This window comes from Cuculus canorus, chromosome 1, assembly GCF_017976375.1.
Source record: "Cuculus canorus isolate bCucCan1 chromosome 1, bCucCan1.pri, whole genome shotgun sequence".
NCBI classification, from domain to species: Eukaryota; Metazoa; Chordata; class Aves; order Cuculiformes; family Cuculidae; genus Cuculus; species Cuculus canorus.
This window is the reverse complement of record NC_071401.1, coordinates 117,895,183-117,908,935: the sequence shown is the minus strand read 5'-3', so window position 1 is coordinate 117,908,935 and position 13,753 is coordinate 117,895,183. Positions and strand designations below refer to the sequence as shown.

At 36.1% G+C, this 13,753-nt stretch overlaps 1 protein-coding gene across 2 annotated transcripts in view; it reads left to right on the top strand.

Moving 5' to 3' along the window:
* TBC1D23 (TBC1 domain family member 23) overlaps window positions 1-13,753 on the top strand; it is a 35,800-nt gene that overhangs the window by 11,625 nt on the left and 10,422 nt on the right. Inside the window, exons 5-15 of one of the 2 annotated variants that reach the window (XM_054076492.1) lie at window positions 2,203-2,326; window positions 4,495-4,619; window positions 4,721-4,764; window positions 5,628-5,731; window positions 6,426-6,548; window positions 7,605-7,697; window positions 10,448-10,618; window positions 10,834-10,876; window positions 11,585-11,694; window positions 12,362-12,504; window positions 13,662-13,706. In XM_054076492.1, coding sequence (XP_053932467.1) covers window positions 2,203-2,326; window positions 4,495-4,619; window positions 4,721-4,764; window positions 5,628-5,731; window positions 6,426-6,548; window positions 7,605-7,697; window positions 10,448-10,618; window positions 10,834-10,876; window positions 11,585-11,694; window positions 12,362-12,504; window positions 13,662-13,706 — 1,125 coding nt within the window. The remainder of the gene's footprint in view (window positions 1-2,202; window positions 2,327-4,494; window positions 4,620-4,720; window positions 4,765-5,627; window positions 5,732-6,425; window positions 6,549-7,604; window positions 7,698-10,447; window positions 10,619-10,833; window positions 10,877-11,584; window positions 11,695-12,361; window positions 12,505-13,661; window positions 13,707-13,753) is intronic. The other variant, XM_054076575.1, reaches the window with a different exon arrangement.

The following is a 13,753-nucleotide window of genomic DNA, read 5'->3' as shown; positions in this document are numbered from 1 at the left end:
TGCTGTTCAAATTTCTCCGTAAGAACTTAGGTGGTATTTCAATGAGATATAGACTGTTTTCTCTCTTTCTTATTTTTTTTGTTTTGTTTCCTCAATGGGATAATAAAAGGCATAGAAAGGTAATTTATAGTAGACTTGCAAATCTCTGCTTAGTTCAAGTTTGGTCTCTCGATATTCAACTGTTGGACCATCATTAGTATTTGATAAAAGTTTAATTTTTAACTTCTTGCTATTTTTGTTTTATGAATAATATACTTTTTTATTCACTTTTTCTCATGTTTTGTAACTCATGAAATATTTATTGGGTATTTATTCTAACTACATGTTGGCAACAGGTGAGGGAAATGTTCAGCATAATCTGTTGGACCATGTTATACCTTGGATTATTTTTTTTTTTTTGAAGAGCATCTCTAGCAAGCCAGAGGGAGAATGAGGAAAACGAAACGCATAGTAGTCTGTTTTAGATGAAGGAGGATTTGCCCTTTTCCTTAGAAACGCTTACTCTGAGGGCTTTTGGTATAAAGTATCATGTGGATACCTATCTTTCTTTTTGGTCTTGCCTTTCGACCCAAATGGCTAGCTTTCTGAATATACAAAATTAACATTAGTTAATATGGAAGTGCTAGGACATTAGTAGTCTGTTTAGGCCATAAGTAGAAGAAAATACTGTCTCAGGTATGCAGTTGAGTAGGCAGTGATTTACATGAAAGCTTGTAAGGTAATAAATAGACTCATTAAAACACTGCAAGTGGATGTGTCTCTCATCCCAGGGACCGTGTAAGGAAAGTGCATTACATCTACCTACAATACATCAATATTGCCTCTAACAGAGGATAGAAAGCAGCTTTCATTTTTTGGTAGAAAAAACCCCAAAGAAACAACAAAAGAAAGCAACACGCGAAAACAAAAAATAATGAACAACTCCCCCTCCCAAATCCACAACAACAAACTAGCCTCTTCTGAAGTAAAATGTAGTTTAGTTTCTAGACAAATTTATTTGTGCTTAGCTAAACCTTTTTTCATTTGTCTTTGGTTTGCTTTTGTTTTTTACTGGTCCTTCCAGTGGCTGAGCCTGCTGCCTCCACGAGGCTTGAGGCTTTTAGCTTAGGAAGTGATGGATAGGTATATTAATTCACGATTCTTGTTGAGGGGAAGGAGATTGTTAATTTCTTGGAGGGTTGGATTTTTTTTTTTCACTGGTTGGGATTTGTATGTTGCTTTGTTTTTCCTAAATGGGGTATTTATTAAGGGTTGATTACTACAATAGATGCCAGAAATAAAAAAATTGCTGAGCAAAAAAGTTAAGAAAAATATCTAAACAAGGTTCTTCCACTATTGGTAGAAGTGTGGAAAAATTATTTTTAAGGGTATTTTGGGGCATTGGATCCATTGTCATTGTTACAAGGTGGTAAAGAATGGCTGACTGACTGGAATAATTAACTATATTAAAAATTCAAACAAAAAGTAATTTACAAGTCTAAATGTTTATACTGAATTCCTTAGTGGAATATTTTTTTCTTTTCACAGTTTTTTTCCTATTAACTTAATGGGAAGTTAGAGTTCTTGTGATAATTTCAAAAAAGAAGCCCCATGTATAATTTGCTCTGACTGTTCCCATTTCAGCACCATACCCTTGCTTAAGAAAGTCTCATAGTTGTGTTTGGAGATGTGTGTCAAGTTTCAAGTTGTTCGAAATAAGTTTATTTACGTTTTTAAACACTGGGGATTTGTTCCTAATGTCTTTAAGCAGCTATGTCTTCATTTTAAATATTTCTTTATTTCCTGCTTGATGAATTCACATTTAATTGTTACTAATTTATGAAATAAGCATCTTCTAAATTTCCTTTGGCTGCCATATTAGAATATTTTTTTTTTTAATTCTGTTTTTAGTTAACAACATTGATACCATGCTAGCCTTATTTTGATACTTAAATCTGTTTAAAATACTACTCTATCGAGTGTTTGACAGTGTTTTGTTCTTTCTCCTGCTTTATTAAGGTAGTGGGCTTTTCAGTGTTTCTGGGTTTTCTTCTTGTTTTGATTTTAACATTTGAGGCAAGTTGACTTCATGATCGGTCCCTGAGAATTAAAAGAACAATACAGGAAATTACACTATCACAGCTAATAAAGAATTGCCACTGTAAGTCTGGCAACTGGAATATTATGGGAAGGTTTACGATTATTTTCACTGCTGCTTTTTAGGGACTGTTTTATGAAGGGGAGGCCATTTCATCTGTTTAGACTACTTCTTCAGTACCACGAGCCTGAACTCTGCTCCTTTCTTGACACTAAGAAGATGACTCCAGACTCGTATGCACTCAACTGGGTAATAAAGTGAAAGTAGGGAAACATAATGAAAAATAAATTTCTCTTAAAATTTCAGTACATGTGGACAGTTGATGGATGAGTAGTACAAGGGAATAGAACTGCATGTATTTAAATAAATTGCATGTTTAGTATAGTGTGAGCTTTTTGTGTTCGGTTATTTAGCATAAGTTATTGGATCTTGTTAATGTCACATTTCTGTTGTACTGGATGTTAATTGAGCCACTGATGTTAGGAAGTACTTAGAATAAGTAAGAATGAGAGCAACAGATGTACTCAAAAAGTAAGCAATTTTGTCAGTTTTTACAGTGGGCAACTGTAAAAACTGTAAATATGGATAAACATCAGCCTGATTTGAAGTCAAATTATTAATCATTTTAAAAACCTCCGTGCTACTAGATAAACTTGACTGCCTCATACAGCGCTATGCCTTTTAGAATTTAGACCCATCTATTTTACAACTGTTCAAGAATCAGTCATTTCCTACTCACCTTAACATCAAAACTGCCTTGAGTTGGGGGTTGTTATAAAGACACTTTTCTCAGTCATAGTTTTTGTATCAAATTTCTGTAGCAGGGCTGCAACACAAAGCAGAAAAATTCTCATGTTTCAATGCTAATTAGTATATGTAATACAAAATCATGGCACAGTGCTTGCAGAGGTGAAGTCTGTAAGCTAATAAAGATTTTATGACCCATGAACTCTTCTAGGCTCTTCTTTTGTACCTATTGGCTTGGTAAAGTTTTGTTTGTAACTCCAAGTACTTTGAGTTAAATAAGACTGAAACAAATTATTAAACTGCAAGGTCTGTATAGTGGGTTTTCTTTTTTTTTAAAATATGATCTTCTTTTTAAGCTACTACCAATTTTAATATTAAAATACATCCAAGAGGAACTTCCATATTCTCAATATCTGTGCTTTGCTAGTTGTTAGCCTTTAAAAAAGGAATCACACCTTTTTTTGTTTTGCTGTTGAGTCTCCCTTTTTTTTGAAGTATAGCTTTCCATAGTAAATACTCTTAGAAGTTCTTTTTAAAAGTTTAGTGATTCATTAGGAAAAAAAATCTTCCATTTGAAAGGGGGTAGGGAAATGAGCTAGTGTAGATGCCAGTCTTTCTGGTGTACAATCTTAGGAAATAAAGCTTGAGCCTCATTTTGTATTATGACATTGCATTAAAATTCATTGTTTCATCTGTCAGAAAACTTACTGAAGTGTAGAAGTAGTTCCAATGTGTAGAAATACATAAGTAACATTCAGAGACCTGTCACTGCCTTGTTTTTTAGGAATGTTTTGTCTTCGGTTGTGCTTGGCTCAGAATTGAATAGAACTTCTTATCTTTTGTTCTAAAAGTATACTAGGAAGTGTTGAAATATTCAGTGGTAGGGTTTAAAAATGATAGTGAGCTTTGGAAAGCTGTAGCTCTGTTGATACAGAATTTGTATGTATCAGGAAGTTCAGTAAGGCCCCAGTGGAGCCAGCTGTATGCATTTGTGTTAGGTGTGATTGCAAATGTTATCTGGCATGTATGATTCCAAGTTCCTTACCTTTTCTTTTATCCACTTTAAACTTTGCATATTGGAGAGGATGTATTTTTAAAAAGGAACATGGAAACAGACAGTTTGTTAAATGCTAATGAAAATTCTGTTGCTTGCAAATGTTGAATTACTCAGCCATGAACCATCATAATGTGCAAGTAAGTGATGTTGTCAAACTAATGTGCAACCACGTTCAGTTAGCTTGGTTCTACTGTGAAAAAGAAATGTTGTTTACGGGATCCTTTCAAAGTTCTATTTGCAAAGCTAGTTGAGTAAATATGTTCTCTTATTATTGTCTTGTTTGTATAATTGGTATTTAGCAGTGGCTATGAGCTAAACAGTATTCCAATCTGATTGTGCTATCTCCGGTTGAATTTGCAAGGCTGACAATGTACTTCTGAGTACAATAAGCCTTCACGCTAGGCCTGTTTATTCATGGATCATGTGTAGCATTACTGCACTGTTTCCATACAAATTGTTCTTGAGGGTGCAGTGGTGCAAATGTATGGGTTTTTTTAACATAGTTGTTGGGTTTATTTTCTTTTAGGTATCTTATATCTCTTTAAAAGTGTTACCCTGATAAGATTGTTCCTGGTTATTGCTTTTTTTTTTACACTGTTTTCCAAATCTTTAGCTTGGAAGCCTCTTCTCGTATTACTGTTCAGCTGATGTCACTCAGGCGATATGGGATGGATATCTACAACAAGCAGATCCATTTTTTATTTATTTCTTAATGTTAATCATCCTTGTTAATGCAAAGTAAGTGTATAGTTCGTGTATAGCTGACACAGTTTTAATCCAGTTTTGTTTCATTTTAGCTATACTGACTTAATCTATCTCTGTGACTTTACTGTTTTCAGAGACGTTATCTTAGCACAAGAATTAGATAAAGAAGAAATGATAAGTAAGTACTTCTCTTATAGAGTGGCTAGTGAAATATTTACCATATGGTATAATCCACAATTTACCACATAGTATAAACCACTGATTATTATTTTTAATTACTCACTGTGATTTTCTCATTAATGAATCCCCTCACTTACGAATTCCTTTCTTACTATTCCTTTGCTGCATCGTATTTGCCCTATCCTTAACATTCTTCTCTTGTGTTTCCTGTTACCACTCCCACACCTAGTTTTCTACTTCAATTTGGAGTACTTGAAACAATCACCGTGTTTCTAAACCTGAAGAAGCACCTTTCAAGTGCTTCTTCAGATCTACTGCACTTTTTGCATTTTGCAGGTTATTAGTTTGTATGCACTTGATTTGAGCCTCATTCATCATTCTTGTTTTACCCCCTTCTGTTTTTATAGAAATTACATTAAATTTCTTGTGAGCCTATTTCAGCTGCCTTTATACGTGTACTTCAGTAATACCTTTGCACCGCGGAACTACATTCTTATACCATCCTGGGCATGTAATAGTAGTACCGATTAAGTACTCTGTTTTATAGGATACTCTTGATCATCCCTCTTTAGAAAAGGCAGCTGACTTAGTATTACAACTGAAAGCTAAAATTATAGAGTGTGGTAAAAAACAATTTGCGTCAAAGGTTTGAACTTCTAGCAAATAGCATAAGTTTCCTATGAATAAAGGAGTAATTCCTGTATCTTTTCTTTCCACCTGGAGAGTGGATCAACATTCATGTTTAATCAATGAAGTCTATTGTCTTATGCTTTATTAAAAATAAATTATTTTATGATGCGAAAAGATGTATGGTGCTTCTTTTCTATGTCTGAAATAATGGTGTGCTTTTGTATACCTTAGAGTTTTTAGAAACTTCACCAGCCAATCTTGATTTAGAGGATATAGAAGATCTGTTTTCTTTGGCACAATATTACTGTAGCAAAACTCCAGCTTCTTTCAGGAAGGTAATAACAAAGTATTTTTGAAATTCTCTTAGTTTTGGTGACTGTTTAAGCTCCTGCTGACAGTAACTTTGAATATTTATTTGTGATGTTTTTCATGTTGTTACTCTAGAGGTATTTACTGTTAAGATCTTTGAAAGATTAGAAGGTTAACTGAAATATATTTGAGAGAAGCTTCCCTGCAGTATTCTCACTTCATGACAGATGACCTTGTTTTGCAAACCAAGTTCTTGTAAGAACTGATGAAGCAAAAATGCCATACTGACACAGTTGCATTGTTGTGGAGTACATATCAGTTGTAGCTGTACTTGCAACAGAAACTGGAAAAAGTTACTTAGTAGCCACGAAACTGGTATCGGTGGGCTGTTTTTGCAGTTCTTCCTTGTTCAAGATACCTAACTTCAGTGAATTCATGAAATAAAACTGATTGATAGTCATTGCCTTTGGCTTGCATGTATTTTCTCTGGTTTGTGTAGACGGGTATGTGTGTAGACCATGTCTGTACTAGGACTTCAGGCCTTGCCATGATTTTCAGAAAGAATTTCAATTGATTGAAAATTTGATGGTTGTGTGGGCAAGATATGAGCGTATTGGAATTGCTGTTTATGACGTGGTGGATATAATTTGTCTTTAGATGTGAAGGTTTAAAGTGAATGGCTTTGGTTAATTTTTTTCTTTTCCTCTCTTGCTCTATTAGGACAACCACAGCCTTTTTGGCAGCAGCTTGCTGGGCCTCAAGGATGATGAAACAGACTTGAGCCAAGCTCTCTGTCTAGCAGTTTCTGTGTCTGAGATTCTTCAAGCAAATCAGCAACAAGGAGTAAGTGTACTGAATTACTCCCCCTCCCACACATCCCTAATTTTATAGAAAAGGATAAGAATCACTTACTACTCTCTGTATCACGCTAACGCTACAGATGAATATTTGCTATTTCAGGAAAAAGTCTTCTTGTCTTGAAATTGTCTCCTTTGTAGGTGATCTGCTGACTGCAGTGCATTTGTGCCATAGCTACTAGAGCTACAGCACAGAGGAACTTTAATACAGCTGATTTTAATCTGAGGACTCGGAACCTAAAGTAGTATCTTGCAAATTTGCGTTTCTTTCCGAATGTAGTTATTGTAGAGGAAAGTCTAAAACCCTACTACTCAGTACCTTTGAGAAGAATATCATTATCAAGTATCTGTCTTTTGTCAATGAAAGTTTCAAACAAACAAAAAGCTAATTGATTCATGCTATGTCTGTAGTACTTAATTACAAACGTACTTAGCTGCAGGGACTCTGCTTAGGATATATAAGACCGATGTGTGGATAATAGCTGGATTACAGTATTTGTTATTGACTACTGGCTTTTAATAGCAGTTTCCAGGCCCCTGTTCTGTCACGCGTGCTTCCCTGACCTCCCCCACCCCTTTAAGCCAAGTAAAGTTGAGGATCTGCTTACATCCTGTTTTCAAGTTGGTGGGTTATAAAACTATCCTCATGTGATGTGCTAAGTAGTAGTGCACTTTGTTGGGTTGGGACTTCAAAGTTGTCTCTTCTGATGTCATGTTGTTGTCTCCCCTCATACACACTAGATTTTCTCTTAGCAGAGGTGAAGTATTTCCACTGTGTATATTATATTGTACTTGGTAGATCCTTCCCGATGTGCAAGCCGGTGTATGAATGGTAAATCACTATTAGAGTACCGTCAGTGGTCTGGTAACTGTAGAAGTTCCGATTAATCAAATGAAATAAGATTTTCCAATCGCTGTTAGCTCCTTTGAGAGGTTCAGGTAGAATTTGAATTAGCATTAAAATGTAATTGAATTATGTACTTTCCCATTGATAACTACATGACTTTAAAATTCTGTAACAGGCAAAATCCTTCTCTTTCAGGAAGGAGTAAGATTCTTTGTAGTGGATTGTCGTCCTGCAGAACAATACAATGCTGGGCATTTATCAACAGCATTTCATTTAGACTCGGATTTGGTTCGTATGCTTTTTGTTTCTTTACTGACTTTTTGAATCCTAAATTAAACAGGAGAGAGAAATGTCTGTCTTTAAGTATAAATTATCCTTAGAGTAGACTCTCTGTAATGTCTAGCTATGTGATGAGTTTTCAACAGTTGGCTTCTCTTAAAAAAGTAAGGTAGAACCATCATTTTACTGAGAAGTTTAGTCCTTCATGACTTGAGAATTTGGGTTTCCAGACTTCCCGTTATTTGCTTAGAAACCCATACAGGCTAAAGACTAGACATTGCTAGGAGGAGAAATCTCTTTTTAGCACCATAATTTCTACTGAAAGGTGTCATTAATTTATTAATTTTAACAAGTAGGCTGTTTAGATTGTTTTGGGTTTTTTTTCCCCAACCAGTCTTATTATAGCCTGCTTGTAAGGAACATATGTCTTGAACAGGATTTGGATGCTCATTTAAAGTTTTTGCAGTGTAATATGAGGGAGAAACTACATTTATTTTGAGGCTATGCACTAATTATTTCATTAACGTTTTTTCTGTAGTTTCCATTTTTTTAATTAATTTCTAACTGAAGATTCAATCATATTTTCCTCTGTCCTTTTATTCCCCAAATCACTTACGCTTTAGCTGGATTCACTTCCAGATTAATCCTCTGCTATTTCACTTCAAGAAATCTATGAATGCTGCATGGAATGATTTCTACATATATGTCTCATAAAAGGCTTTTTTACCATGCTTAACTAAGAAGCTCAGTCCTTCATCTCATCTTTTACTGCTTTAATTAGAAGAATATATTATTCAGTATTATTTGCACAAGTCTGCTCATACAGGAGAGAAAAGGAGGCTGAGGGGAGACCTTATTGCTCTCTACAACTACCTTAAAGGGGGTTGTGTTGAAGTTGGTGTTGATCTCTTCTCCCAAATAGCAAATGATAGGAGGAGAGGAAATGGCCTGAAGTCATGCCAGAGGAGGTTTAGATTAGAAAAATATCTTCACCGAAAGGATTATCAAGCATATCCCTGGAATAGGCTGCCCAGGGAAGTGGTTGAATCACTAACATAGAATCATAGAATGGTTTGGGTTGGAAGAGGCCTTGAAGTTCATCCAGTTCCACGCCCCTGCCATGGGCAGGGACATCTCCCACTAGATCAGGTTGCTCAAGGCCCCATCGAACCTGGCTTTGAACACCTCCAGGGATGGGGCTTCCACAGCTTCCCTGAGCAACTTGTGGGAGTGCCTCACCACCCTCAGTGTGAAGAATTTCTTCCTTACGTCTAGTCTAACCAATTTAAGGCCATTTCCCCTCATCCTGTCACTCCATGCCCTTGTAAACAGTCCCTCCCCAGCTTTCCTGTAGCCCCTTCAGGTACTGGAAGGTTGCTATAAGGCCTCCTCAGAGCTTCCACCAGGCTGAACAATGCCAACTCTCTCAGCCTGTCCTCATATGGGAGGTGCTCCAGCCCTCTGATCATCTTTGTAGCCCTCCTTTGGACCCGTTCCAACAGCTCCATATCCCTCTTATGTTGAGGATTGCAGAACTGGATACAATACTCCAGGTGGGGTCTCACAAGAGAGGAATAGAGGAACAGAATCGCCTCCCTCAACCTACTGGCCACGCTTCTTTTGACGCAGCTCAGGATATGTCTGGCCTTCTGGGTTGTGAGCGCACATTGCTGGTTCATGTCAGGCTTCTCATAGTCAGCACCCCTAAGTCCTCCTCTGCAGGGCTCCTCTCAATCACATCATCCTCCAGCCTGTACACGATCCCTGGAGGTATTTACAATACTTGTAGACATGGCATTTGGGGACATAGTTTAGTGGTGGAGATTTGGCAGTATTAGGTTTACCTTGGAGTGTGGTGATCTTGAGGGTCTTTTCCACTCTTAATGATTGTGATTCTATGATACAGTATTCTGGGTTTTAACCTAGGTGTAAGAGTTAAAATTCAGGTTGACTTACTGATGACCAGGTTGTGTATTTGTTACGTTACGCTTTGTCATCTAATGCAGTGTAAAGGCTAGATAGTGGGAATTCTTCACTCCCCCCTCCCAAATCCAGTTACAGGTCATTATTTCCTTATTAATTTAAGTAAGTTCTTTACCCTCAAGAGCAGGTTAAAATTTCAGTTGTGTTTAAAAGGTCTTTGTTTCTCCATCTCTTACATGTAGCAGCTCATTGTCTTTGCATGCGTAATAGGCCTTCAGGAGACCACAGCCTTAACTTTTTGAGAGTAGTAAGAGTCCCAGATACTTCTTTGTACTCCTTATTGTTTGTTTGGGGTTTTTTTTCCAACTCTTGGTAAGTAAATTAGAAAAAACTTAGCAGGGAGACAATGAGGAGGACCTTGCTGGCACCTTGAATTTCTAGTTTTTCTGAAAGGTTTCAAAACTGCCAAGTTTGAACATGTTGTGTTCTAGCATATATAAATAAGGAAATCAGTCCCTCTGCCATATTGCCAACTTAATGCAACATGAAAGTTGCAAAGACTTTTTCCGCTATTATTTGATGTCTGCAAAAATAAATTAACAAATATTAGCTGCCTTTCTTTGCTGGGGAGCACAAGGCAGAGTGAGGAAGAAAAGGACCATTTTCACTGCTCTTCACATAACATGAGGTCTAGGTTGGGCTGTCTTCGTGTGTGTGCTAATATTGCCTTGTTTGCACCCAGCAAATCATAATAGTTTTCAAAATTTGTACCTTTTCATAAGTTGTGTTACAGTATGTTGGTGTCAGCCAGCACCTCTTGTTTGTTCATTCCACAGATGCTTCAAAACCCATCAGAATTTGCACAGTCTGTAAAGTCTCTACTAGAAGCACAAAAACAATCTATTGAGTCTGGCTCTATAGCTGGTGGGGAACATCTCTGCTTCATGGGAAGTGGCAGGGAAGAAGAGGATATGTATATGAACATGGTGCTAGCACACTTCTTACAGGTACAGCTAAGTTACTGTTGATTTTAATAGCTGAGATAACATCTCTTCACACATCATTGATGCTGAATGGCAAAATATTTGCCTCTTAATCTTAACTGTTTCTTACATTACTCAGGTTTACGGTTTTTATTCAATTAACCCGTGTTTCATTACCATGCTTGCAAAAATCATTCCACAGATTTTTGCTTCAATGTGAAATGTCTTTTCTATTGCAGAAAAATAAGGAGTATGTAAGCATTGCAAAAGGAGGATTTATGGGTAAGCTTATTAATAATGAGCTTTGGCTTGAGAAAAATTGGTATCTTAACGCTGTTAATATTTTTATTAGGCCTTGGCTAGAAATCAGCTAAATTAGAAGCAAATAGGTCTAATTTGTCAGATTTTTGTTTTGTGTAAGTGAACACTGCACTTGCATGTTTGTGGTTAACTGTCATGGCTTACCTATATTTCTGAACATTTTAAAAATCAGTACAGGAAATGGGGAAATTGCCTCTTTATTCTAATTTACCATTCTTGATACTTAGTCTCTGTAGATTGCAGATCCTGATGCTACTTTGTGATTAACTGCTAATTGTTGTTGTGTTTTCTTAGATTGTTCATAATTCTGCAGTTTGTTGCTGGAATCTATTGAGCTCTAAAGCAAAGGAGACATCTGTGCTGCAGTATGAGTACAGAAGCATTATTAGTCAAGATGTGAAGTGTCATAACAGCTATCTTTATGATCAAAGCAGTGATTTATTTTTAGTTGCTGCTGTATTTTAATTATTTTCTAAAATAAAGATTATCCTAATGCCTTTGTACTACAAAAAGAAAAGCTAGGGATGGTTATAGCAGTATTTGAATTTATCTGTTATATTAAATTATGTGGAACAAAAATTGTTACTGATTAGTCTTGCTCATACAGTATTTTCATCAACAGACTAATGCCAGTGCAGTTCTGAATGTTTTCTAATGGCCTTTTAACAGCCCTCCAGCAGCACTTAGCAGATATCAATGTAGAAGGACCAGAGAATGGATATGGACACTGGATTGCTAGTACCTCAGGCTCAAGAAATAGCATAATCTCTTCTGTTGATGTAAGTGAATTTTGTGGTCAAGTAGTAGAGTATGGTGAGAGCCCCAGGTGTGCTGAGTCTTTTCCTCATATTCCTCATTCTGTTCTGTAGAATGCGTTACTGCAAGTCATGATTGTTTTCAATTATGTGTTTAATTTCAAACTGTATTCACTCTACAGTTGGAGGCAAACTAAATATTTTATCCTCTGTGGGAGGAAGAGCTAGTAGAGAAGAGTTTGCTGTAGTCATTCTCCAGCAGAATATATGTAATGGACCATTCTTTTCCTGGGTTTTCTTCACTCTGAAAATAAATTACTGTAAAACTGGCATATGGTTTCATGGGGAAGCTCTAAATTTTGTCTTTTCTACAGCTGATATGTTGCTCTTACAATTTGGCTTTTAATTTCGATACGATTTATCATTAATACAATTCCTTCCTCTATAGATTTTAATAGCAGAGCACTCAGTAATAAGCTTGCTTTTTTTGGATCATCTTTACCTCAGACACATATCACTGCTGTCATTTGACAGAACTCTAGAGGAATACTTAATGCTGTAATTTATGTTCTACTTAGTACCAAAAAGTAAGCTACTATTTTGTAGTCTGTTTGTTTTCCCTTCTTAACAAACTAGAGATGCGACAACATTATTTTTATATGATTGATCCTGATAGGAGTTACTTTTACAGGGCGATTCTCCTAATGGTTCAAGTGATGGAAAAGGAGTAAAGTCCCTAGTGAATAAAATGACGGTTGCTTTGAAGACTAAATCTGTGAATGTGAAAGAAAAAGTTATTAGTTTTATCGAAAATACATCTACTCCAGTGGACAGGTGCGTCACTTATATCTCACTGTGAATTGGCTGTGAGGAATGGCTTCCCATTTAGGGTGGCTGTCTTGTAAATGTAAAGACTCTGCTCATTAGGAAGAAAAGTTATCTTCCAGTTTCAGCTTTTAGATTTCTTATCCCTACCCTTCTCACAATTTTATCATGACATAGAAAGGCTACTGTGCTGCCTTACTATTGCTGCATGGTTAGTTTGATTTCTTATAATGTGTTTGTTCTGTATTGGTCTAAAAGTCAAGAGTGATTTCACTCTTATTTCACTTCCTTTGCATTCTGACTCTAATGAAATGGGTGAATGACAGAAGAATTCTGGAGGAGATTTTCTGTTTAGTTGGTTTGGTTCTGTTTTGGTTGGTTTTTTACTCCATCTTGTCAAGCTGAGGTTAACTTTTTGGAAGATGTCATTTTTTTTCAAATCCCGATGTAAAGCTACGTTTCAAATCCAGAGTCCATTTTATTTATTTAATTTTTTTTTAATCTTATATTAGAGCTGGAAATAACAATGTGCAAACATGTTAAAAGGCACTTTCAGAGTTGGAAGCTGTCATTCCACATACTTAATGAGATAGAAGTATAACAGCTTTCATCTGTCAAAGCTTTAATTGAATAGCCTGAGTTCTTTAAAATGCAGCGTTTGGAGTTGTATGTTTATAAGTATCTTGCATTTGAGTATGTATTCAAGAATCTTGCAGAGCTAGTGTTTGGTTGATAGCAGGATTTAAAGTTACGTGCCAAATGAACAGTAGCTTTTAGTAGTCTTGTATCTAATCAAAAGGTACAGATTGTTGCTTCTTTTTGTGTTGGAAAACGATTTTTTTAAGTTGTTATTTCACAATTCAAGGCAAAAAAGATTTTAAATAGCTTTTGTTGTGTGAATAATTCAGACGAGGTTTCTGTGTAAGCCAATACATAGCATGAAAATGCATCTTTTAGTAGGATTTTTACCAAATATTCTACCTCGTGGATAGCTGTCATGAAGCATTGCTTTTATTTATAAGTATCATCCTTGAAGAAGATTCATTGCCAATATAGAGCGTTCAATTATTTATCTAGATTTTTAATTTGAACTCTGTGTTTTGTTTTTTTGTTTGGTTTTTTTTCTTTAATTCTCTTGTTCTGTCCTCTACCCTAATGTACTATAGAATTCCTTTCAATATTCCCTGGCCAGACAGAGCAAGCCTGGAGCGGTAAGCTTGATAATTAAGCAGTCTGACTAAAACCACTTCTGTCGTAT